This window comes from Mycetomoellerius zeteki, unplaced genomic scaffold (assembly GCF_001594055.1).
Source record: "Mycetomoellerius zeteki isolate Tzet28-1 unplaced genomic scaffold, Tzet1.0 scaffold607, whole genome shotgun sequence".
NCBI classification, from domain to species: domain Eukaryota; kingdom Metazoa; phylum Arthropoda; class Insecta; order Hymenoptera; family Formicidae; genus Mycetomoellerius; species Mycetomoellerius zeteki.
This window is the reverse complement of record NW_017257618.1, coordinates 51,728-69,947: the sequence shown is the minus strand read 5'-3', so window position 1 is coordinate 69,947 and position 18,220 is coordinate 51,728. Positions and strand designations below refer to the sequence as shown.

The 18,220-nt window shown below is 36.4% G+C and overlaps 1 protein-coding gene across 1 annotated transcript in view; it reads right to left on the bottom strand.

Moving 5' to 3' along the window:
• IRSp53 (Insulin receptor substrate 53 kDa) overlaps positions 1–18,220 on the bottom strand; it is a 58,446-nt gene that overhangs the window by 4,099 nt on the left and 36,127 nt on the right. The window contains exons 3-11 of the mRNA XM_018456789.1: positions 14,811–14,872; positions 9,373–9,444; positions 9,071–9,274; positions 8,282–8,473; positions 7,488–7,728; positions 4,687–4,872; positions 3,529–3,631; positions 2,792–3,041; positions 2,067–2,242 (exon numbers count right to left, since the gene is read on the bottom strand). Coding sequence (XP_018312291.1) covers positions 2,067–2,242; positions 2,792–3,041; positions 3,529–3,631; positions 4,687–4,872; positions 7,488–7,728; positions 8,282–8,473; positions 9,071–9,274; positions 9,373–9,444; positions 14,811–14,872 — 1,486 coding nt within the window. The remainder of the gene's footprint in view (positions 1–2,066; positions 2,243–2,791; positions 3,042–3,528; positions 3,632–4,686; positions 4,873–7,487; positions 7,729–8,281; positions 8,474–9,070; positions 9,275–9,372; positions 9,445–14,810; positions 14,873–18,220) is intronic.

The window sequence follows — 18,220 nt, the reverse complement described above, 5'->3', positions numbered from 1 at the left end:
CGCAATAATTGACAAGCAAGAAAGTAGACTCTATTCAAGACCGGTATTGACTGTAACAATTCGATCTCTCTTTATCCGAAATTAATCACAGTTTTTCCGACGTTATCGGAGATATATGTGAATGTAAAACGCGCGTGTGGCTATAGTATCCACCACCGTTCGAATTTTTATTCCTCACAATAGCATTGCGGACCAATCCAATTGAGTGCCGAGGGTAGAGACGGCGAAAGAGGAGTGAAAATCGCACTAATTACAGAGAGGCAGTAGATAGCAGAATAGCGGAGTTACAATGATACAAAGCTTCAATCACGCTGAATAGGGTAAAGCGGGAGTGCGCTTATCGGCTAGTTATCAGGGCGTGATGTTCATGGAGTAAAGGTATCAAAGGGCCCAAAGTACCAAGTAATAAGTGATTTGCCTGGTATTGAACGTCTGCGGATGAATAATGGTAGTCTACATGTAACTGATGTAAACCAAGGGTCTAAACCGACTCAATTATGCTGAGGTCAGTATCCGATGTTGCACAGACACGCTAGGAAGCTAATTATTACGCTTATATTGTTATGAGTAAATGAAGAGATCATTTACTATCCATGTCCCATCGAGATTTGAATTCAGCAAAATTTTATCGATCCGATAAAAACATATATATCGTGTAAGTTACGTAAACTCTCTTTGGTTGAAACGATTCGGATTTCAAGTTACGAAAAGAAAAGGCTCCTTTTCAACTGGATAAGTAGGTTACTTCAATTTATAATTTACAGGGGATAGACAAAATAATATGAACACATGAGAAATATACTATCTATTTATTTTATTAATGAGAAGTTAGCTATTTTCATTTTAATATAGATTCTATCCTTGTTGAAATAATGTCAAACGTGCTTGAATAGTGTAGCAATTGCTACAATGCAATATTACACCATTCTTCTAACAGAAGATCTTCTTAAATTGCTTAAAAGATATTGGAGAAGGAAATCTGTTTCTCTCTGCTACTCGAGAGAAACTACAAATGATATTTAAATCAGGCGATTATATTGGCCAGGAAAGACGTTGACGTTTTAGAGAAAAGAGGATAATTCTGGAAATTAGAATTGAAAGAAAAAATTCCTCCTCCAATGCCATTTATATAAACAATTAAAAGCTGTTATAAATTTTATCGATAAATTTTATCGAATGATCATGTAAAAACTTAAGACATTATAAAACAGCAATTATATTATTTTTTAAATATATTTTAGACTTGTACACATATTAACAATTTCATAAGTTTTATAAATTATTTTTAATTTTATATGCCAAAATGTTTTACCTTTATTTCGTAGAACATTGATAGTATAATCGGTAAATTTCAAAAATTCGCTTTTGGCATATAGAATTAAAAATAATTTATAAAGCTGTTGCTAGTCTACCCCTCACTTATGGGGATAGGTTGGCAACATATACCATAGCATGAGCCCACATTTGTGTTCTATGAGCGAATTTTTGAAATTTATCGATTATCTATCAATGTTCTACGAAGTAAGGATAATATTTTTTGACATACATAATTAAAAATATAATTTATAAAGTTTTTTGCAATTATTAGTATGTGTACAAGTGATCTAAAATATATTTACAAAATAATACAATTGCTGTTTTATAATAAAGTTTTAATTTTTTACATGATCATTCGATAAAATTTATGCGGGTGTCCGGACTTCCATGAACGGCAATGTATATTAAAAGCAGATGATAACACCAACTTCTTATTATAAAACAAGTAGTAAAATAAATAGTGTACTCCCCAGGCTCGTATCATTTTCTCTATTCCCTGTATTTATCTACAACTCCCACGTTACCATAGGACAGATATTATCATAGTTCCCATAATCAATTGTTCCAGCACTGTTTTCAAACAGGATCAGTAGAATTATGTCTTTCCTCATGCGTGCACGTAATCTCGTTTTCCCTTTACATAATTTATGTAGCTTGCGGTTTACAGGAAGTACATGAGGAAGTCTAACTAACGTTACGCCAAAGAGCAGGGATGACTTTGTATCTTGGGGCGTAGATTTTGGACTTACCTTAACGCCTCATCGTCGCTGTAATCGACGTCGGGCTGCACCGGAGGCTCGTTAGAGAAGCCGCTGTCGTTGCTACTGTGGAGGGACGTCATTGCCGGAGGTAGCACCGGAGGCACGGGCGGCTGCACCCTTCGCCCTCCGGCTAGCACCGCGGGCAATGTGCCCGATGGACGGATCTGAAAGGCAGACGAAACGATTCCCTTCGCGTCTCACCCACTTCGCATCTCAATCAATCTTGGGGTTGCGACGTGTACACATAAGCGTGTTCTACGGTAAAGTTTACTTGGAGTTTACTCAGACTAGAGCTCTGAGAAAACAAAATCGGGAAAAGATATAGGGAGAACAAAAACAAACTCTCGAAATATTATTAATTTTTCACGATACGCTGCTATGTGACCCCATAGAACACAGATCTTTGATTCTTTTCAGCAATATTGCAGTAACATGTTGCTGCAAGCTTGTGTTATTTGAGACAATATTGATCACACTTTATCCGAAAGACATCCTAGGAACGTCCTTAGAACGTTTAAAGGACAAAGGAGGACATCCTCTGAACATCTTTAAGACATCCCTTGGAGATTTATGCTGTATAGGGAGACATTTAGAAAAGTTTTATACGACAGACGCGAACAATCTTGCGATTGGATAACAGATTGAGACACAGACTAAATAACAAGCTGCAAATAACCGGAAGCGTTTGCCGTTACGTTGATTTACAGCCTCACCGATTTTGATTGACGTGCGGTCGGAGTCGCCAAGACGCTCGCGGTGTTGGTCGGCGTGCCGGCATTGCTACTGTTGTTGTTGTTGGCATTGGTGCTGTTGTTGGCGGAGCTACTACCGGCGCCGGGAGTTCCACCGGATGATTCGTCGATACTGGCCGGCGTGACCGGCGGCCGAGAGGGCGGCGGCTTACACGGCGGTATGGCTTGCGGCTCTGGAGTCCTACCGTTGCTCGCTCCATGACTTGGTGATCTTCGCATAATTGGATAACACAATGTACGCGGAAACCCGGGAGTTAATATGGAAGATTTTCGAAAATCAATCGAGTAAGTAATAAGTTTAAACCATTAATATAAAACGCGCTGTACCTTAAATAATCTATCAGCCCCGTTCTGGACGATGTTGCGCAAAGAAAATATAAATTATTGTAGTAAACTTTTAAAATATTACACATATATAAAAAGAGACAAATTATGGAAAAATTATTGATAAATATATATTTTTAAATATATATTATAAATTGATATTTGATGGAAAATAATGAGATATCGATAATGAGACTCACATTTGATATATAATATTATATCTGTGACAATGTATTGAATTTCAAAATTTTTATTTATTAACTACCTCAAATGCATGCGAATTACAAAGCGGAATGTTTGAAGGGTTAATAATAAGCGACCATAAGTGCGAAATTTCAGTGCTACCCTACTCGAGGTCGAGTAGACTTACTTACCCCAAAGTGTCGTCGATTATAATTTCAGTATACGCCAAGGGAAACCACCCCGAGCTTTGAGTACGCAGATTTTCACCAAATTGCCATCCCTTTTGACGGTCGCCTGACAAAAAAAGAACGGGAAATATGCAAATTCGCAAAACTCGCTTATACGCTCCGGTCTCATTAACATTTTCGCAATGAGAGGGCTCTTTTTAATTTTAAACATTAAAAAACCAGGAAAAAAGCAAATAACTAATTTATCTTCATTCCGTTACGACTAAATATCTCCGGTGTATGCAAAATAACGTTGACATCAGCTCGAAATTACAGTTAATTACAATTCTATTAATTATTCTACGCTAAATATTAATAACTAAATATTGACCGAAATAGATAATCTTACTTTGATATTGTTAATATTGCAATTAATATACAGTCAATGGCTGTTAGTGTATGGCAATAAAACAGTTTTCTGAAAGAAAACTGTGTATGTATATTAAAAATTAAAGTTATACTTTAAAAGTACGTTATAAGCACTAAAAGTTACTTAATATGGCGTCTAATCACCATTATTATTAATTATAACTTGTTATCAAGACCTGTTTTCTGAAATTTTAAGAGAATTTTGGGTAAAAACTTCCAAATCTTCCGAATGTGTCAAGAAAATTGCTTTTGAAATTGTTTCGTTTCAAATTCTATCTTGGAATAACGAACATGTTCAAGTACTAACACAGTTTTATTGTTTAAATTAATTTGATTCAATTATCATTTCTTTTAATAAGTAAATATTTATTTACTGTAAGTAAATGTTTACTTAGTACTATTCAAAGAAATATCCTTTAAGATTTAGCAATTTTTTTTCAATGTTGCCTTAATTTAACATCCTCTTTTGAATAGACCAGCAGAGTTAATATACTCGGTTTCTTTCAAAGAACTGCTGACGACATTCTTGACTGTAGATAGTAAACTTTTGAATTCAAGTATTATAGTATATTTCCTTTGATATCCCGAAAAAATTAAGAAACATATTTATGCTGTTGCTGGCGCGATCGTTGACCCACCAACGTACCCCACCAGCACTCTGTTCATTACGCTCGACAGCTGCGATCCTATAAGTGCCACAGTTCCGGGACACCATGTGTACCATATCGATAGACATTGCGAGATCAGACTTACCCATCAGCGCGATGAGATCGCCCTCCAAAAAGCTCAGCTGATTCTCCCCCGAGCTGAGATAGGCGAAGAGAGCCCTGGCGAGGGGAGCATCGCTCCAACCCCCGGCGCCGACTCCGGTGCCACCCGCGCTGCTGCGGGACGTCGGGGGTGCCATGGACCGGGGTCGGGGTGGAGTTTCTGGAACCTCTGGAAACCAGAAGCGCTGTAACTGACCGAGAATGGCGTAGAGGGAGTGGTCGGGGAATGAGGATGAGCCCGGGATAATGCGGGGGATAATTTCGGGGTGAACCAGGGCAATTAGGTCAGCGTACGATAGTGGCGATCGAGGTGAATGTCGAGGTGAAAGAGAATGGACATCAAGCCTCGGAGGGATATCGAGGATAGAAGGAAGGTACAAAATTGGAGAAAGACACGCGAGAATTGTTCAGAAATATCAGCGGAGTGCATTATTAATGCGTGGCCATTCGTACGTCGTGGTAAATTAATTTGAATTCGCGCGAATGTACGTGGCACTAAATGCGAAGCAACGACGTTGATTTCCGACGTTGAATTATCCGTGGAGGCACGTGAGATTAATTAAGGCTTTAACTCATCGTTGCGATAAACGCGACGGAATATTTATAATCCTCGCGTTTATTTATATCGCATTTTTATAATTATCTGACTTTTTATTTTGTTTTACGTGACGTGATATTACCGAGAAAAGAAAGCTAAAGAGCCTAGGGACATCACCCGTTATAAAAGCAGCGCATAGAGTATAAAAGCAGGGAACGTGGAATAGGGGCTTATTTTTTTAACGAAGCACTGCAATTTGGCGACAATCGGTGGAAGTTGCAGTTGCTGTTAAACGTGTAACAAACAATGGATTCGGTGCGACAATGCGTATGTTTAGCGTAAGCATTTTTTTGTTGCTGAAAATTCGAGAGCTTTATTAAAAGAGTGTTTTCATAAACTGAAAGAGTTTAAACTTTAAATTCATAAGTTTTTTAATGCTTATATTATATACTCGCTATATTAATGTTGCATAAATTGTATGTTGATTAATTGCAATTTCTAATTTGTTTATTGCTCCGGAGAGACTTTATTTGTCATATAAAGACATGGAAGTAATATGGAAGATATCGAGGGTTGAGAATTGGTTCCCAATTGCGAAGAAAAATGTTTATTTTAGATGCTAATATTTATTTTACATAATAATTTAATGGTTCAAGATTTAATTTCGTTGTTTATTATCCATGTCCAATAATGTTATTTTATTTTATTTTCTACATGCTACTATACAATAAAAATATAAACGTTTTTTACTATATTTTGATTAGTTTACATAAACGAATTTTTACTTCATTTATTGTATTATTTATTACTATTTCCCAAATTGTTCGGTATTCCATATTGCATCTTTTAAACCTCCATTTTCATACTTTTTATTTTTTTGTTAATACTGACTTAAATTTTAGCGACTTTCGTTTATTGAATATAGTTAATATATTCCTTAAGAATTCTGCATAAATTAAAGCTTCATATGCATTTATATTAGAGTAATGTTAATTTAAAAACCGGTATTCCATATTCTCTGCTTTTATCCTATAATGACGAACATGATGGAACAGCGTGACACGCGACACCGCGACGATGAAATACAGTCTAGGGTCGTGTTGCACAAACGTAAAGCATATTCCGTTTTTATTGCGTGCGGGACCCTATTCCAGAGAGAGAGAGAAGAGCTTCGGGTTTCGACGCGAGTCGACCGAATCTGATCACGGCTGAAATTTATACGACCGGCACGACAGGTTTCGCGAAAAGCGAGTGGGAACGTCAACATGAATGGCTCCATTTCGCCGATTTTTCTCGATTGTCTCTGACCAGTTGACAGTCTGTTGCTCGCTGTTGTTGCATCGTAGTACGCACGGCGCACAATGAACGAGCGATCCGAAGATAAATTATCCCGATTTATAAGTCCACAATTTATAATACGTTCATATGTATTTTAATTGAAGTAGAGGAAAGTTATTTCACGGTTCAGGGTTTAAACAGGGTTGTAAAACACAAATTTCTCATCCTAAAATTCCATAAATTTTCCCTAATTTCCAAATAAAATTTCACGATTTTTCCTGATTCTTTCAATAATATTTTGAATTTTTTAATATTTTTATCTTCATTTGAAAACCGTCAAATATTTTATTCTCTCGAAATGCAATTTAACATAGCAATGCAAATTACTATTAATATTGCTGATACCTGCTTGTTAAGATGATAATATTGCAAAATTGCGTAGATGATATACGTATATTAAATTTCTTTGAAGATAAGAATTTTAATTTTCCAGAAAATTTTGCAAAATTCCCTGACTTTTCTCTGATTTCCCTAAACATTTTCAATTTCCCGATCTTTCTCTGATTTCCCTGATTTCCAGTTTTGTGGCAAGCCTATATTTAAATATAATCTCAAATTAAGTTAATTTATATTTAATAATATCGTATTCCGCTAATTATATTGATTAAATCTGCAACTATCTAAAAGGATATTTGCATTGTAATAACATGCAATACGTAACAATTTAATTGTTCCACGTGCAATTACTGAATTATTTAGCCGGGTATATGCGGTTTAGTTTAGTCCAATTCAGTTTAGTCCGGCGCAGTTGCAAATTAGTTTAGCTGAGAGTTCAGTTAATTTTATTCTACGAGTGTAAGGACGGTTGATAAGGGAACGGCAAATTTTCGGAACGAGCACATGGCTATACTCGCGAAAAATCGATATCATTGTCGCAGAAAAAAGAGAGAAACAGCAGGACGACCTACCAGGGCCGAGGGATAATGTCGAGGCGTGCAGGTTGGCCTCCGACCTCGCTCTGGAAAGAGCGGCGGGGAGATGGAGTGCTGGACCGAAGTGACCTCCGGATGATGGCGGGTTTCCGGGTAGAGGACCCAGTCGTAGCTCCAAGCAGGAGCTGTCCATGCTCCGAGTCTTCCGCAATTGCGAGCTCATCGTCGTCAGTTCGGATCCACCGTTCTCCTCGTCCTCTGGCCAGAACGACGTTTGCTACGGAAACGTAGATTGCCGTAGACTGCAATTCTCCGCGGCACGCTTCGGCAATATATCTCCACGATATTTTTCATTACGTGTGTGTATATATATATTGTATACTATGATTTGTTAACTTTAAAATGACGCTGCAGTATAGAAAAAAATACATAAAAGTTTTTTTTTCTAAAAGAAAATTGAAAATTTTTATTTATTTTTATCCTCTATTGTTCTTAAAATTCAAAGTTTCTAGTTTTTGAAACATTGCTTAAAAAGTCTTTATTCTAATCTGTCCGAAAAATATAAGTTTTTAAAAAAAAGGATATGTTTTCCTAAAATTTCTTCATAAAACTTCATAAAAATTTTTTAAATGGCTAAAATGCATGATATTTGCAATTTATAAGATCATTTGTGGAATTCACGCAAAAGGCAATAAGATTGTTGTAACTTTTGCAAAACATATGTCGGATAATGCATGAACACCAAGTTGCAAGAGTAATTCATTGCGCTTTCATATTGATTCAGAATCGTACGAATAGTAGAGAACGCAAAGACTATCACGCAAATTTACCCTGAGTCTGGAAGCGAACATGTCCTCCACCGACTGGGGCAAGTATTCCCTAGTGGCGGCAACCTCGCGCCATTTATCAACCGAGGGATGAAGCGCGGCCAGTGCAACCTCATGAAAACTCGCATAGTGCTTCGCCAAGGAGCATTGTCGCTCCAGCACGAAACCATATCGCCTTCTCTCCTGAGTCATCGCCTGTGAAAAGAACGCATAAAGGGATCCAAAGTGTTAATGAACTCGCTCCTTTAATGAATTTCATCGCGTAATCCATCATCTCCGCTATTCCTAGCGTATTTAACTTTCGCATTTATCTGCCATCAAAAAAGATTATATTCCACGCTTACGTACCGAGTTTTCGAAAATATACTTCAAAAATGTGAAAAACTTGGTACGCAATAACATAATTGAGTTTTCGTTTACCAATACAGTATAGATGATTCTAGCAATATTGCAATAATGTTGCAACGTTCTAGCAATATTACAGTAATATTGGAAACGTTGCAATATTGCAGTAATATTGCAAACGTTGCAGTGTTGCTGTGCTGCAAGCTTCTGGGCTGTATATTCATATAGCACAAATCATTCCAACAATATTGCACAAACATTGCAAAGTTCCGGCAATATTACAATAACAAACGTTGCAATATGGCAATAATATTACAAATGTTGTAATAACGTTGTAACGTTGCTTCTGTGCTCTTAATAGTACTAATTATTCTAATAATATTACAGAAACCTTGAAAACGTTACAGCAATGTTGCTGCAAGCTTCTGTGCTGTATGAGAGACTCACGTTCTTCAGGCTCTGTTCGCAGAAGGCATCGAGCTTGGTCTTCTCTTCCTCGAGGATCTGCATGTTCTTGAGCTCCTTGTCCATGGCGAGACCACTCTTATTGGCCGCCCTAGATTTCTTTCTTTGCTTCTTCATTGTCGCGGCCGCCTTGCTGTAGGTTTCGGATCTGGTCTTGTGCTGCTGAAGGAATTTCTTCTGCTCGCTCTAAAAGTCCCAACGTTGCATTATTCATTGTCGCCGGAAGTCGGGACTCGGGGACGACTAATGTGCCTTCCGGGAACCATTTTCGGCGGTTTACTTACCTGTACGACCTTCGTGTCCTTCTCCAGGTTGGTCTCCAGAGGTACCAGCAGATCCACGTAGAAAGCTTTTAACTGAAATGTAAGAGATGAACAAGGATGTTATTATTACGCATGGGCGATACATGATGTTTGTTTCATTCAGTGATATTAATTTATTAGTAGTCCTCTGTTATATGTAATACTATATGTTAATATAATTATGTCTTAATCATATTATTTTTACACAATAAATGATGCATTTACTAATATTATTATCTTTTACACAATAGTAATATAAATAACATTTTGCTTTTATACAATTTCCTAATTTGTCGCGCTTTTGTTACTATCCCAAAAGCAACATCCATTTAGAAAATTAACATGAATTTGTGTGACTTGCACACATAAATTAATACAGATATAATAAAGTAATCTTTTTAAGTGGGAAATAATTAACAGACACCGCTAGGCAATAAACTTAATTAGAAGAGGGTCGAACATCGTTCCAACATTTAAAGGCGGTCTAGGGACAAGGAGGGTAAACTTTAACATCCCCGCAGTTGGTGTTGAGAGAGCAATGTTTCTTTATTTCCTCACTGTCTCAGGTTCACTATATGAGCTTTAGGCGGTCTCTCCCAAGCCAGACCTAATTTATACTCGCAGGAGTGGTCCTTGGTTGGATGCATTCCGACGGAAAACGCGACGGCGACGAAGGCGCTCTTTATTCCGTTTTATTAACATCTTGAAAGAGGAAGAACGAGACAGAGGGAAGAATGATAAAGGCAACGCGTTAAATTTCGCATAATGGGGAAAAAATGTAATGTAGTAATATGCGGTATAACAATAGAATAATAGCATGATGCCAGATGAGAGGGAGGCCATAAAAACTCAAATAAATGACAACACAAATAAATAACAAACGATATTTCGAGCGCAATTAGAGAAAGAAGCGGCAATGTGGCGTGTGAATGCAATAATAGCGCAATTTCGCCCGGAAATACAGCAGAGCGGAAATAATCGTATAAATAAATGGGAGATCAAATCTCTCCAGATGCGTTCGCCGAATTTCGCTACCAACGTTCCGACGAATCCGGACATTTCGATTTTCGCCAATCTGGTCTGTTAGAGTCAATGAGCTCTGTAACATACTGAAAGCGAGCTAGAAATCCTCAAATAAAAGATTAGACACCGTTTAGACAACTTCTAATTGGTTGGACGTGCTTAAAAAAGAGAATATGAGATGAATAGATGCGTGGATATTTCATTCTATCTTAAACAGGTCCTGAAAAATATGACGGATCAAATGTATAGTGTCCAATCTCTTACTTGAAAATCTCTAGAGTGAGCCATCGAGGAGTGAGGGTGTTTTAATTCCTAAACACAAGGATACTCTGATGCAAAGACGATAAAAATTTTCTTTATCAGGGATTCGCTGACTGGCTAATGATGTTTTACTATCATAAGTAGAAAAAAACTCTCTCAAGAAGACCAGTATTTGTTCGTCTTCCTTCTCTCCATCGGGCTGTTTTCTATATTTTAATATACATGGAGATCCTCCAGTAAGAGAGAGAGAAAGTCTGACATGCCGCAGTTTTGTATACAGAGTAATAGTTTTAACAAAAATCAATCGAGAGTAGATTCTACATTTATTTTTCTTTCTCTTTCTCATTCTGTTCTATCTTTTCCTTCTCTCTCTCTCTCTCTCCTAGAAATTGTTAAAACAATTGGCAGACTAATCAAAAGTGGCTTTCTCATGTCTAGATTCTTATTAGAGTGTCTATAGTTTAGTATAGGGAAGACGCGCTCCAGTATATTACAGAGCTCACTGGTTAGAACGCCGCGAGATCTTGGTTTGAAATCTCGATTCGAAAATTCGATTCAGGAAATCAAGCTTCTCTGAGCGCGATCATTCCTTAGATCCACCCCTCTGTAATCAAATCACTATTCTAGTCCCATTCCTCTGTTTTCCATCTGGTTTAAACACACGCCGAGACGTGTTTGTGGGACACATGATTTTCCGACCGCGATAATGATATGCCTCTGCGTTTGCCAGCCACTTCGATCCATCAGCGTATTAACCCTTTCGAACTCAACGCCCTTCCGGCTTCACCCTACATCGGCTACGTCGGCTACGTCGGCGTTTCTTCGAGAGCCTGCAACCAGCCGCCCTCGCTCACCCCCTCACCCTCACTCTCCACAAGCTCGCGTTTCACGAACAAGTTGTTTGTTTTGCAGTTCGAGCACCCTTCGCCTCGCTTTTTGTGCGTCGCTCAAAGGCAGGCGGATTGCAGCAAGCCCGTTGCTATGGCGGCGGTGCGTGGCAAGAGCGAGGGGAAGGGGAATCCTTCTTTTTTTTATCCGCTTTTTTTATTCGCCCGCCCCTCCCCACCCCCTCGTTGAACACGCGAATCTCTACGCACCGTGAATTTAATCCGCGAGCTTTTAGGGAACGCCGGCGTTTTTTATTGGGAAATTCTGCGCTCTTTAGATCTGATTGTGAACGACCGCCGCCATATTTGAGTTCGCGTTGGGACGAGCGAACGAGCGTCTTTTGCCACGCATTCCAGTTCGCCCCGTCGTTTCCTCATCCCGGCACCCCACGTCTCGTCCATCGAGAATTACAGCGCTTCCGGGATGCGCGAGTGCTCTTTTTGCGCCGCCTTCCGGTCGCGTTACTGGATAGATAGATAGATCGGAGAACCAAATTTTGGTTAATAGTGAAAGATAACGAAAAATGGTGGTATCAGTGACGATGTTATCAAAAGCAGAATATTCCTATAAACTTCCATGGTAATTTAATTTATATTTAATTTATATTTCTCCTAAATTTCAATCAAATTAATTTAAAAATTAAAAAATTACACTAAAAGAAATGTTATATCAACAGTATTCTCTCTCTTTTAATTGAAAATAATTTTTTTAATTCAATAACACTAATTGATTAGAATATTATACTAAATAATTTAAACTTGATTACTTGACAATATATAACGTAACTTAACAATATTTAAAATCGGCGAATATTTAAATTCAATTTTCTCTCTAAAAAAAAGCCTCACGTAAAAAAATTTTATTCTACATTTTCGAGTCATTTTTTTCACGTAGAATCACTCATTTCGCGGTTGTACTATCAATTCACAATCATCAATATAACGTAATAACATTTTAAAAAATCCAAACATCTCTGTAACTTTTGAAAAGGAAGAAGAAAAATCAATAAAAATGTTGCAATTGCAAATCAAAGATGTCCGTATAGGAACGTTCTTTAACAAATTTCGCGAAGTTATCGATCGAAGTTATAGCGGAGATACACGTCCGCCAAAAAGCTGCAAAGTAATGTAAGCTACGTGAGTTTCACCCCACACAGCCATCCCCCATCCAGCTGGACTTGGCACTCGTCTTTCTCTTTCCTCGCGGCACTTCCTTCGTTTCCGATCGCGCTCGAGATAATCTTCGTCTAGAGTGCGTTTTTCAACGGCGAATCGTGACGCAGCACGCGTACGCGACTGTTTGTTTCTCCGCAGATTCCCCGAGGAGATCGTTGAACCTTGTGCATTGAAGCATCCCCAAACGTAAATCAACTAAATCATTTATTTCATACGATGAATTGTGTACACAGTTCTAATGTTTATAAAGTTATAATGTACAGAAGAAAACGGAGACTCTCCGTTTTCTTTTCGCGAATTTCTAAATCTGCAGAGATAAGGTAACTGTCCCTATTACTGTCTGCCCCTATTAGTGTGTGTATTATATTTAATATAATCAATTCTGTAATGAGTAAGTGTTTAAAGACATTAATAGGGATAGTTATTCTGTAGCAAAAAATTTCTTCGTTTAATTTTTCAAAAAAACTTAAAAACTTTATTTTTTTTTAATAAAATTTTAGTTCCTCGTGTTTAGGTATATCATTCTCAACTTTTTAAATATACAAAATTAAAAGCTTCTGGGAACATCCCTTTGCTTTTAACATGTTACGTGTCACAGTTTTCTGAGCAAACATATCGTGTGCACGAAAACAACTAACAAAGTTCCATTATGTTTTAGCGGAAAAAAGCTGCACCAAATTTAACGTTACTTAATTACCGCAACAGAAAAGGTATGTTCCCAGTTTAGTTGCAGATTAGATTGCATTAGGTCGCTGGAGAGACATTTTCGCGGAGAGGTCGGCTGGAACGAAATTGTAAAATGCAACGTCCACAAGAGAGACGGCAAAAGAGAAAGAGAGAGTTGTAAGTCTTAATAACCACATGTCGTTATGGTTGCAATGAGATTTCATGTTCAAACGAAACGCCTGCGGGATGTAATGTCGCCCTCTGGGGGGGGCGAGCCGCAGGATCAAAGAGGCTCCTGCGAACTTCTGCCTGCTGTAGAACCGTTCTATAGGGTGTCACGAGATCGGCGATGGAAAGATAGAAAGAGAGAGAGAGGGGAGAGAGAGAGAGAGAGAGAGAGAGAGATGTAAAAGGGTGCCTTCTCAAGCTTTCAAAAAGATGGGTAGATAGAAAATGATAATATCATTTCCAAGTAATATTTTGTTTTTAAGATATTAAATATTAGTAACATTTTATTATAAATAAAGTTATAAATTTTTTGATATTTTATATATGTATTATTATTTAATATTAGTAATATTTTATTATTAAAATGTTAAATATTTCCCATTTATTTAGTAATTGTTACTTAAATATAGTGAATTATTAATGATTTATTCATCATTACTTATTTCTTTCCGAGATTATCAATATTTCGAGCAGTGACCCTTGAAACACAATTGAAACAAATCCTTTTTATTTGTCAAGTGAATATATAAGCGAATAAAGAAATGTGAATTTCCACCAGATAGGCTTGGCACTAGACGTAGAAAGGACATCTTTACGAATCTTGGCAGACGCGACCGTCTGACGTAATCCCCGGAAATGGACGGTGCCAGGGTGGAAGACAGACGGAAAAAATGGGAGTGGCAGACAATACGCCTGCTCTTAGCTGCCCTACGAAACGTCGCTGAATATTATTCGATTGCAATAAAAAGAACTTCTTAAAGATTCGGATGTACGAAGAAATCGAGAGAGAGATAAACAAAAATATTATTTAAAAATATTATTTAAATTATTATGTCGTTATATTCATGAATTGTATCAACATAGTCTCTGTAAAAAATGACTGGAATTAAAAATTTATAATTTGAAAAATACGTGTAATAATACAGCCTTAGGCTAAAATTTTAATTCAGTTCTATTAGAGAAATTTTCGAATTATTGTACATATTAAGAATAAAAATTAGATATAAGTTAAAATCGTATGTAACTTGATTACTGAATACAAAATACAAAAAAATTTAACGTCTGCAATGGAAAAAGTCTAACAAAAGAAAATCGTTGGAGAAGAGTTGTTAAAAAAGAAAGAAAGACGTCAATGAAAGTTTCTTACTCTAGAAATTAAATTCTTGCTGCTCTACTTACGATGTTCATCTCCTGTTCCTGGATTTCCTTGTACACCTCTACGATTCTCATCAGCGCGAAACCTGCAACACAAAAAAACGGACCTCGATCAGACTCTGCGATCGTCCTGGGCGGTACTCCTCTCGCGGGGATCGAAACAACCAGAACTTTCGTCCTGAATTATTCAGACGCGGTTGGCGTCGTCGATACTTTAATCCAGCGCGGTACCACGGCCGAGGGAGGAAAGTAGAGAACGAGGATAAACGCGGGGGTGAGTGTCGCGATAGCTTAAAGCAGAGCATTACGAGGCCCGTGGCCGCCCGCCCTCGGCTTCGTCGCGGAGTGACTTTCCTGCCGAAAGCTCGCGAAAGCTCACCACGGGGAAACAAATGCTCGTGCGTCGAGCCCGATCGAGAAAGTTTCCGCGGAGAGCGGAAACTTTTCCCGTGGAAACGTTTCCCGCCACTATCTCTATACCTCCTCGTTCTTTCTCCCTTAGATCTCAGATCTACTCAAGAGGATTTCACGTTGCTTTTGAATGAGCTTGCTGATTTCGCGTCGGCGTAAACTTGGATGAAGCTTACAAAATAAAAGAAAAAACAGAAAAAGTAAATAAATAAATTACTGCAAGAGTAGAGAGTTTCGCCATAGATCTGAGGTATTTACGTTTACGTGTTAAAAGGAGAGATTATAAAACTTCGTCCTGTTTAAGCGGCTTCAATTTACAGCAATTAAAAAGTCCGCACGATACAAACCGCTTACCGTACTTGTCGGCAATTAAAAATATTTTTCGTGTCTAACAAAACACATTTAAATACGTTGATCGCTCGGAGAGTTTTCTGCTGTTTCTTTAACAGTCATTTTGCAAATGCAAAAATTATGCGATGATAAATAAAGGGAAGGTACCGTAATATTTTTTTTCCTTACACGTCACGCAAAACGTTCGCTTATAAAAGCAGCAATATTAAATAATATATATTTGTGCATCGACCCCGCTTGTGAATAGAGGAGGAGATGATATTATGGTAATATATTAATGTATAAATATATAATGGCCCCTTTTAATATCTCCGCTAGATGGCGAATTTTAGTGATTATTTATGAAATTATTTGCTCAGTATCTCGTTACATAATGACGCTAATAAGCCAATACACAATAGTTAGCATTTATTAGAAGGCATTTTTACCTTTAAGCATTTCGAAATAAGTTTTTAAGATACATTTTAGCATTTAATTACACATATTTCCTCATTTAATTTGAAACTTTTTAAACTTGAACGTATAGATACTGAAAAAAATGTCATCAACAACATTATTTTAATTGAAAATAATTTTGTTAATTTACACAATAACACTATTAATGAAACAAATACATCATATTCTTGGTTTAATAAAATTTTATTTGTTTCATTATAATACTGTTGTTATAAATCAACAAGATTATTTTCAATTAAAATGATGCTGTTGATACATCATTTTTTTCAATGTATTATACGAATATGTGTATATTTGGGTAATGCTTGTTATTTAATATTTTATTTGACTGTATATACTTTGAGTTACGCAAAGTTAAACAATAGCATGGCATTTTGTTAATGTGCCCTTCTAAGCGTGCTGACGGTGTTAATTGCTGTTTTCATGTCAAATTCCATAAATCAATTGTAGCTCTACTGATGTTAATCTATTACATGTACTATAGATTTTTATTAGAGCAACTTCTATGCGGAAGAAGTTTCGTATATCTGTACACATTTGCATATATTTTGTAATATTTTACTTTTTTGTTAACTTTGTAATAAACTGTACTGTGTTTCAAACAAAATCAATTTTTTAAATACCTAGTTTGTGGGAGACCACATTACTATCTCTGTTTCTCTTCGAGTGTCATCATATTTTTATAAATAATATTCCAAGTAAAAATATTTCGTAATTTTGAGACTAGAGTCGATGGAACAATACTTTATTGTTCGAATGTAATCGTTAAGTTTTAGAACAATAAGAATCTTATTTTGGAGTACATGTGAGAACACAACCAATACGAACTAGAAATTAAATGCGTATAACAATCAAAGTTGGATCTTTAATACTCAAATAATTCAATGTGAATTATATATATACAGGGTGTCCCAATAATTATTACCACCTGAAATATCTTCTAATCTATAAGGTGTAGAGAAAAATTTATATAACCAAAATTACACTATGTAAAGGGGGCTATCATATGGTGATAATAATTTTTGTCCAGGTGGAAGCGCTTCGGAGATTTCAAAATCAACTTCATTTTTTTAAATGGAATTTTTTACACAATATGATTCCTCTAATTATTCTGCATATAAAAATATTAAGGTAGAGATATCAAAAAACTAACTGTTTACGAAATATTTTATACTTTGTGGCACATATTGACATTAAATAACTTGTAAACAATTAATTTTTTGATAATCGTACTTTACTTTTATAAACAGAATAATGAGATGAATCAAATGGTGGAAAGAAAACACAGTTGCTTATTTAAAAAATTATCCATTTTGCATATATATTTTTTAAAGCAATTCTGTATTTTTTTTCCACCAATTGATTCATTTCATTGTTTTGATCATAAAGGTATTAGATACGATTATCAAAAAATTAATAGTTTACAAGTTATTTAACATTTTATGTCAATATGTGTCACAATAAAGTATAAAATATCTCGTAAACGGTTAGTTTTTTGATATCTCTACCTTAATACTTTCATATATAGAATAATTAGAGGAATCATATTGTGTAAAAAAATTCATATAATTCTATTTAAAAAAACGAAATTAACCTTGAAATCTCCGAAGCGTCTCCACATGGACAACAATTATTATCACCATATGATAGCCCCCTTTACATAGTGTAATTTTGGTTATATAAATTTTTCTCTACACCTTATAGATTAGAAGATATTTGAGGTGATAATATTTTCGTTATTGGGACACCCTATATATACTATGTATGTACATGCATATATACCATATTTTTAGTCATTCGAACTGCGCACCGAATTGGTTTTCCGGCTTACAAACGCAATTAAACTACTGTAATAATATCACAAATTAAATTAAATTGACAAGCAATTTTTAATAATTTGATGCTCAATCAGGCATCATCAGAAAGATGTTAATGTGCTGAAAAATTGTAAATAAATTTATTGCGAGAAATATTATCTCGGCCGGGGTAAATTTGAATATTGATTATCAACCACGTTGTATAAAATGTAACTAGAGCGCCATAATCTTCTGCTCTAATAAAAGGTAGAATGTTCCATTCCTTCTGCACATATGGATTTTTCTGTTACGTCCGTTGCGGAAGGAGTTGCGAGAAGATATCGGTGGAGATGCTCCTCGGTCACGTGCGACAAATATCGCCTAACGCACGTGACGGTGGATACCGGGCTATCTCGTATA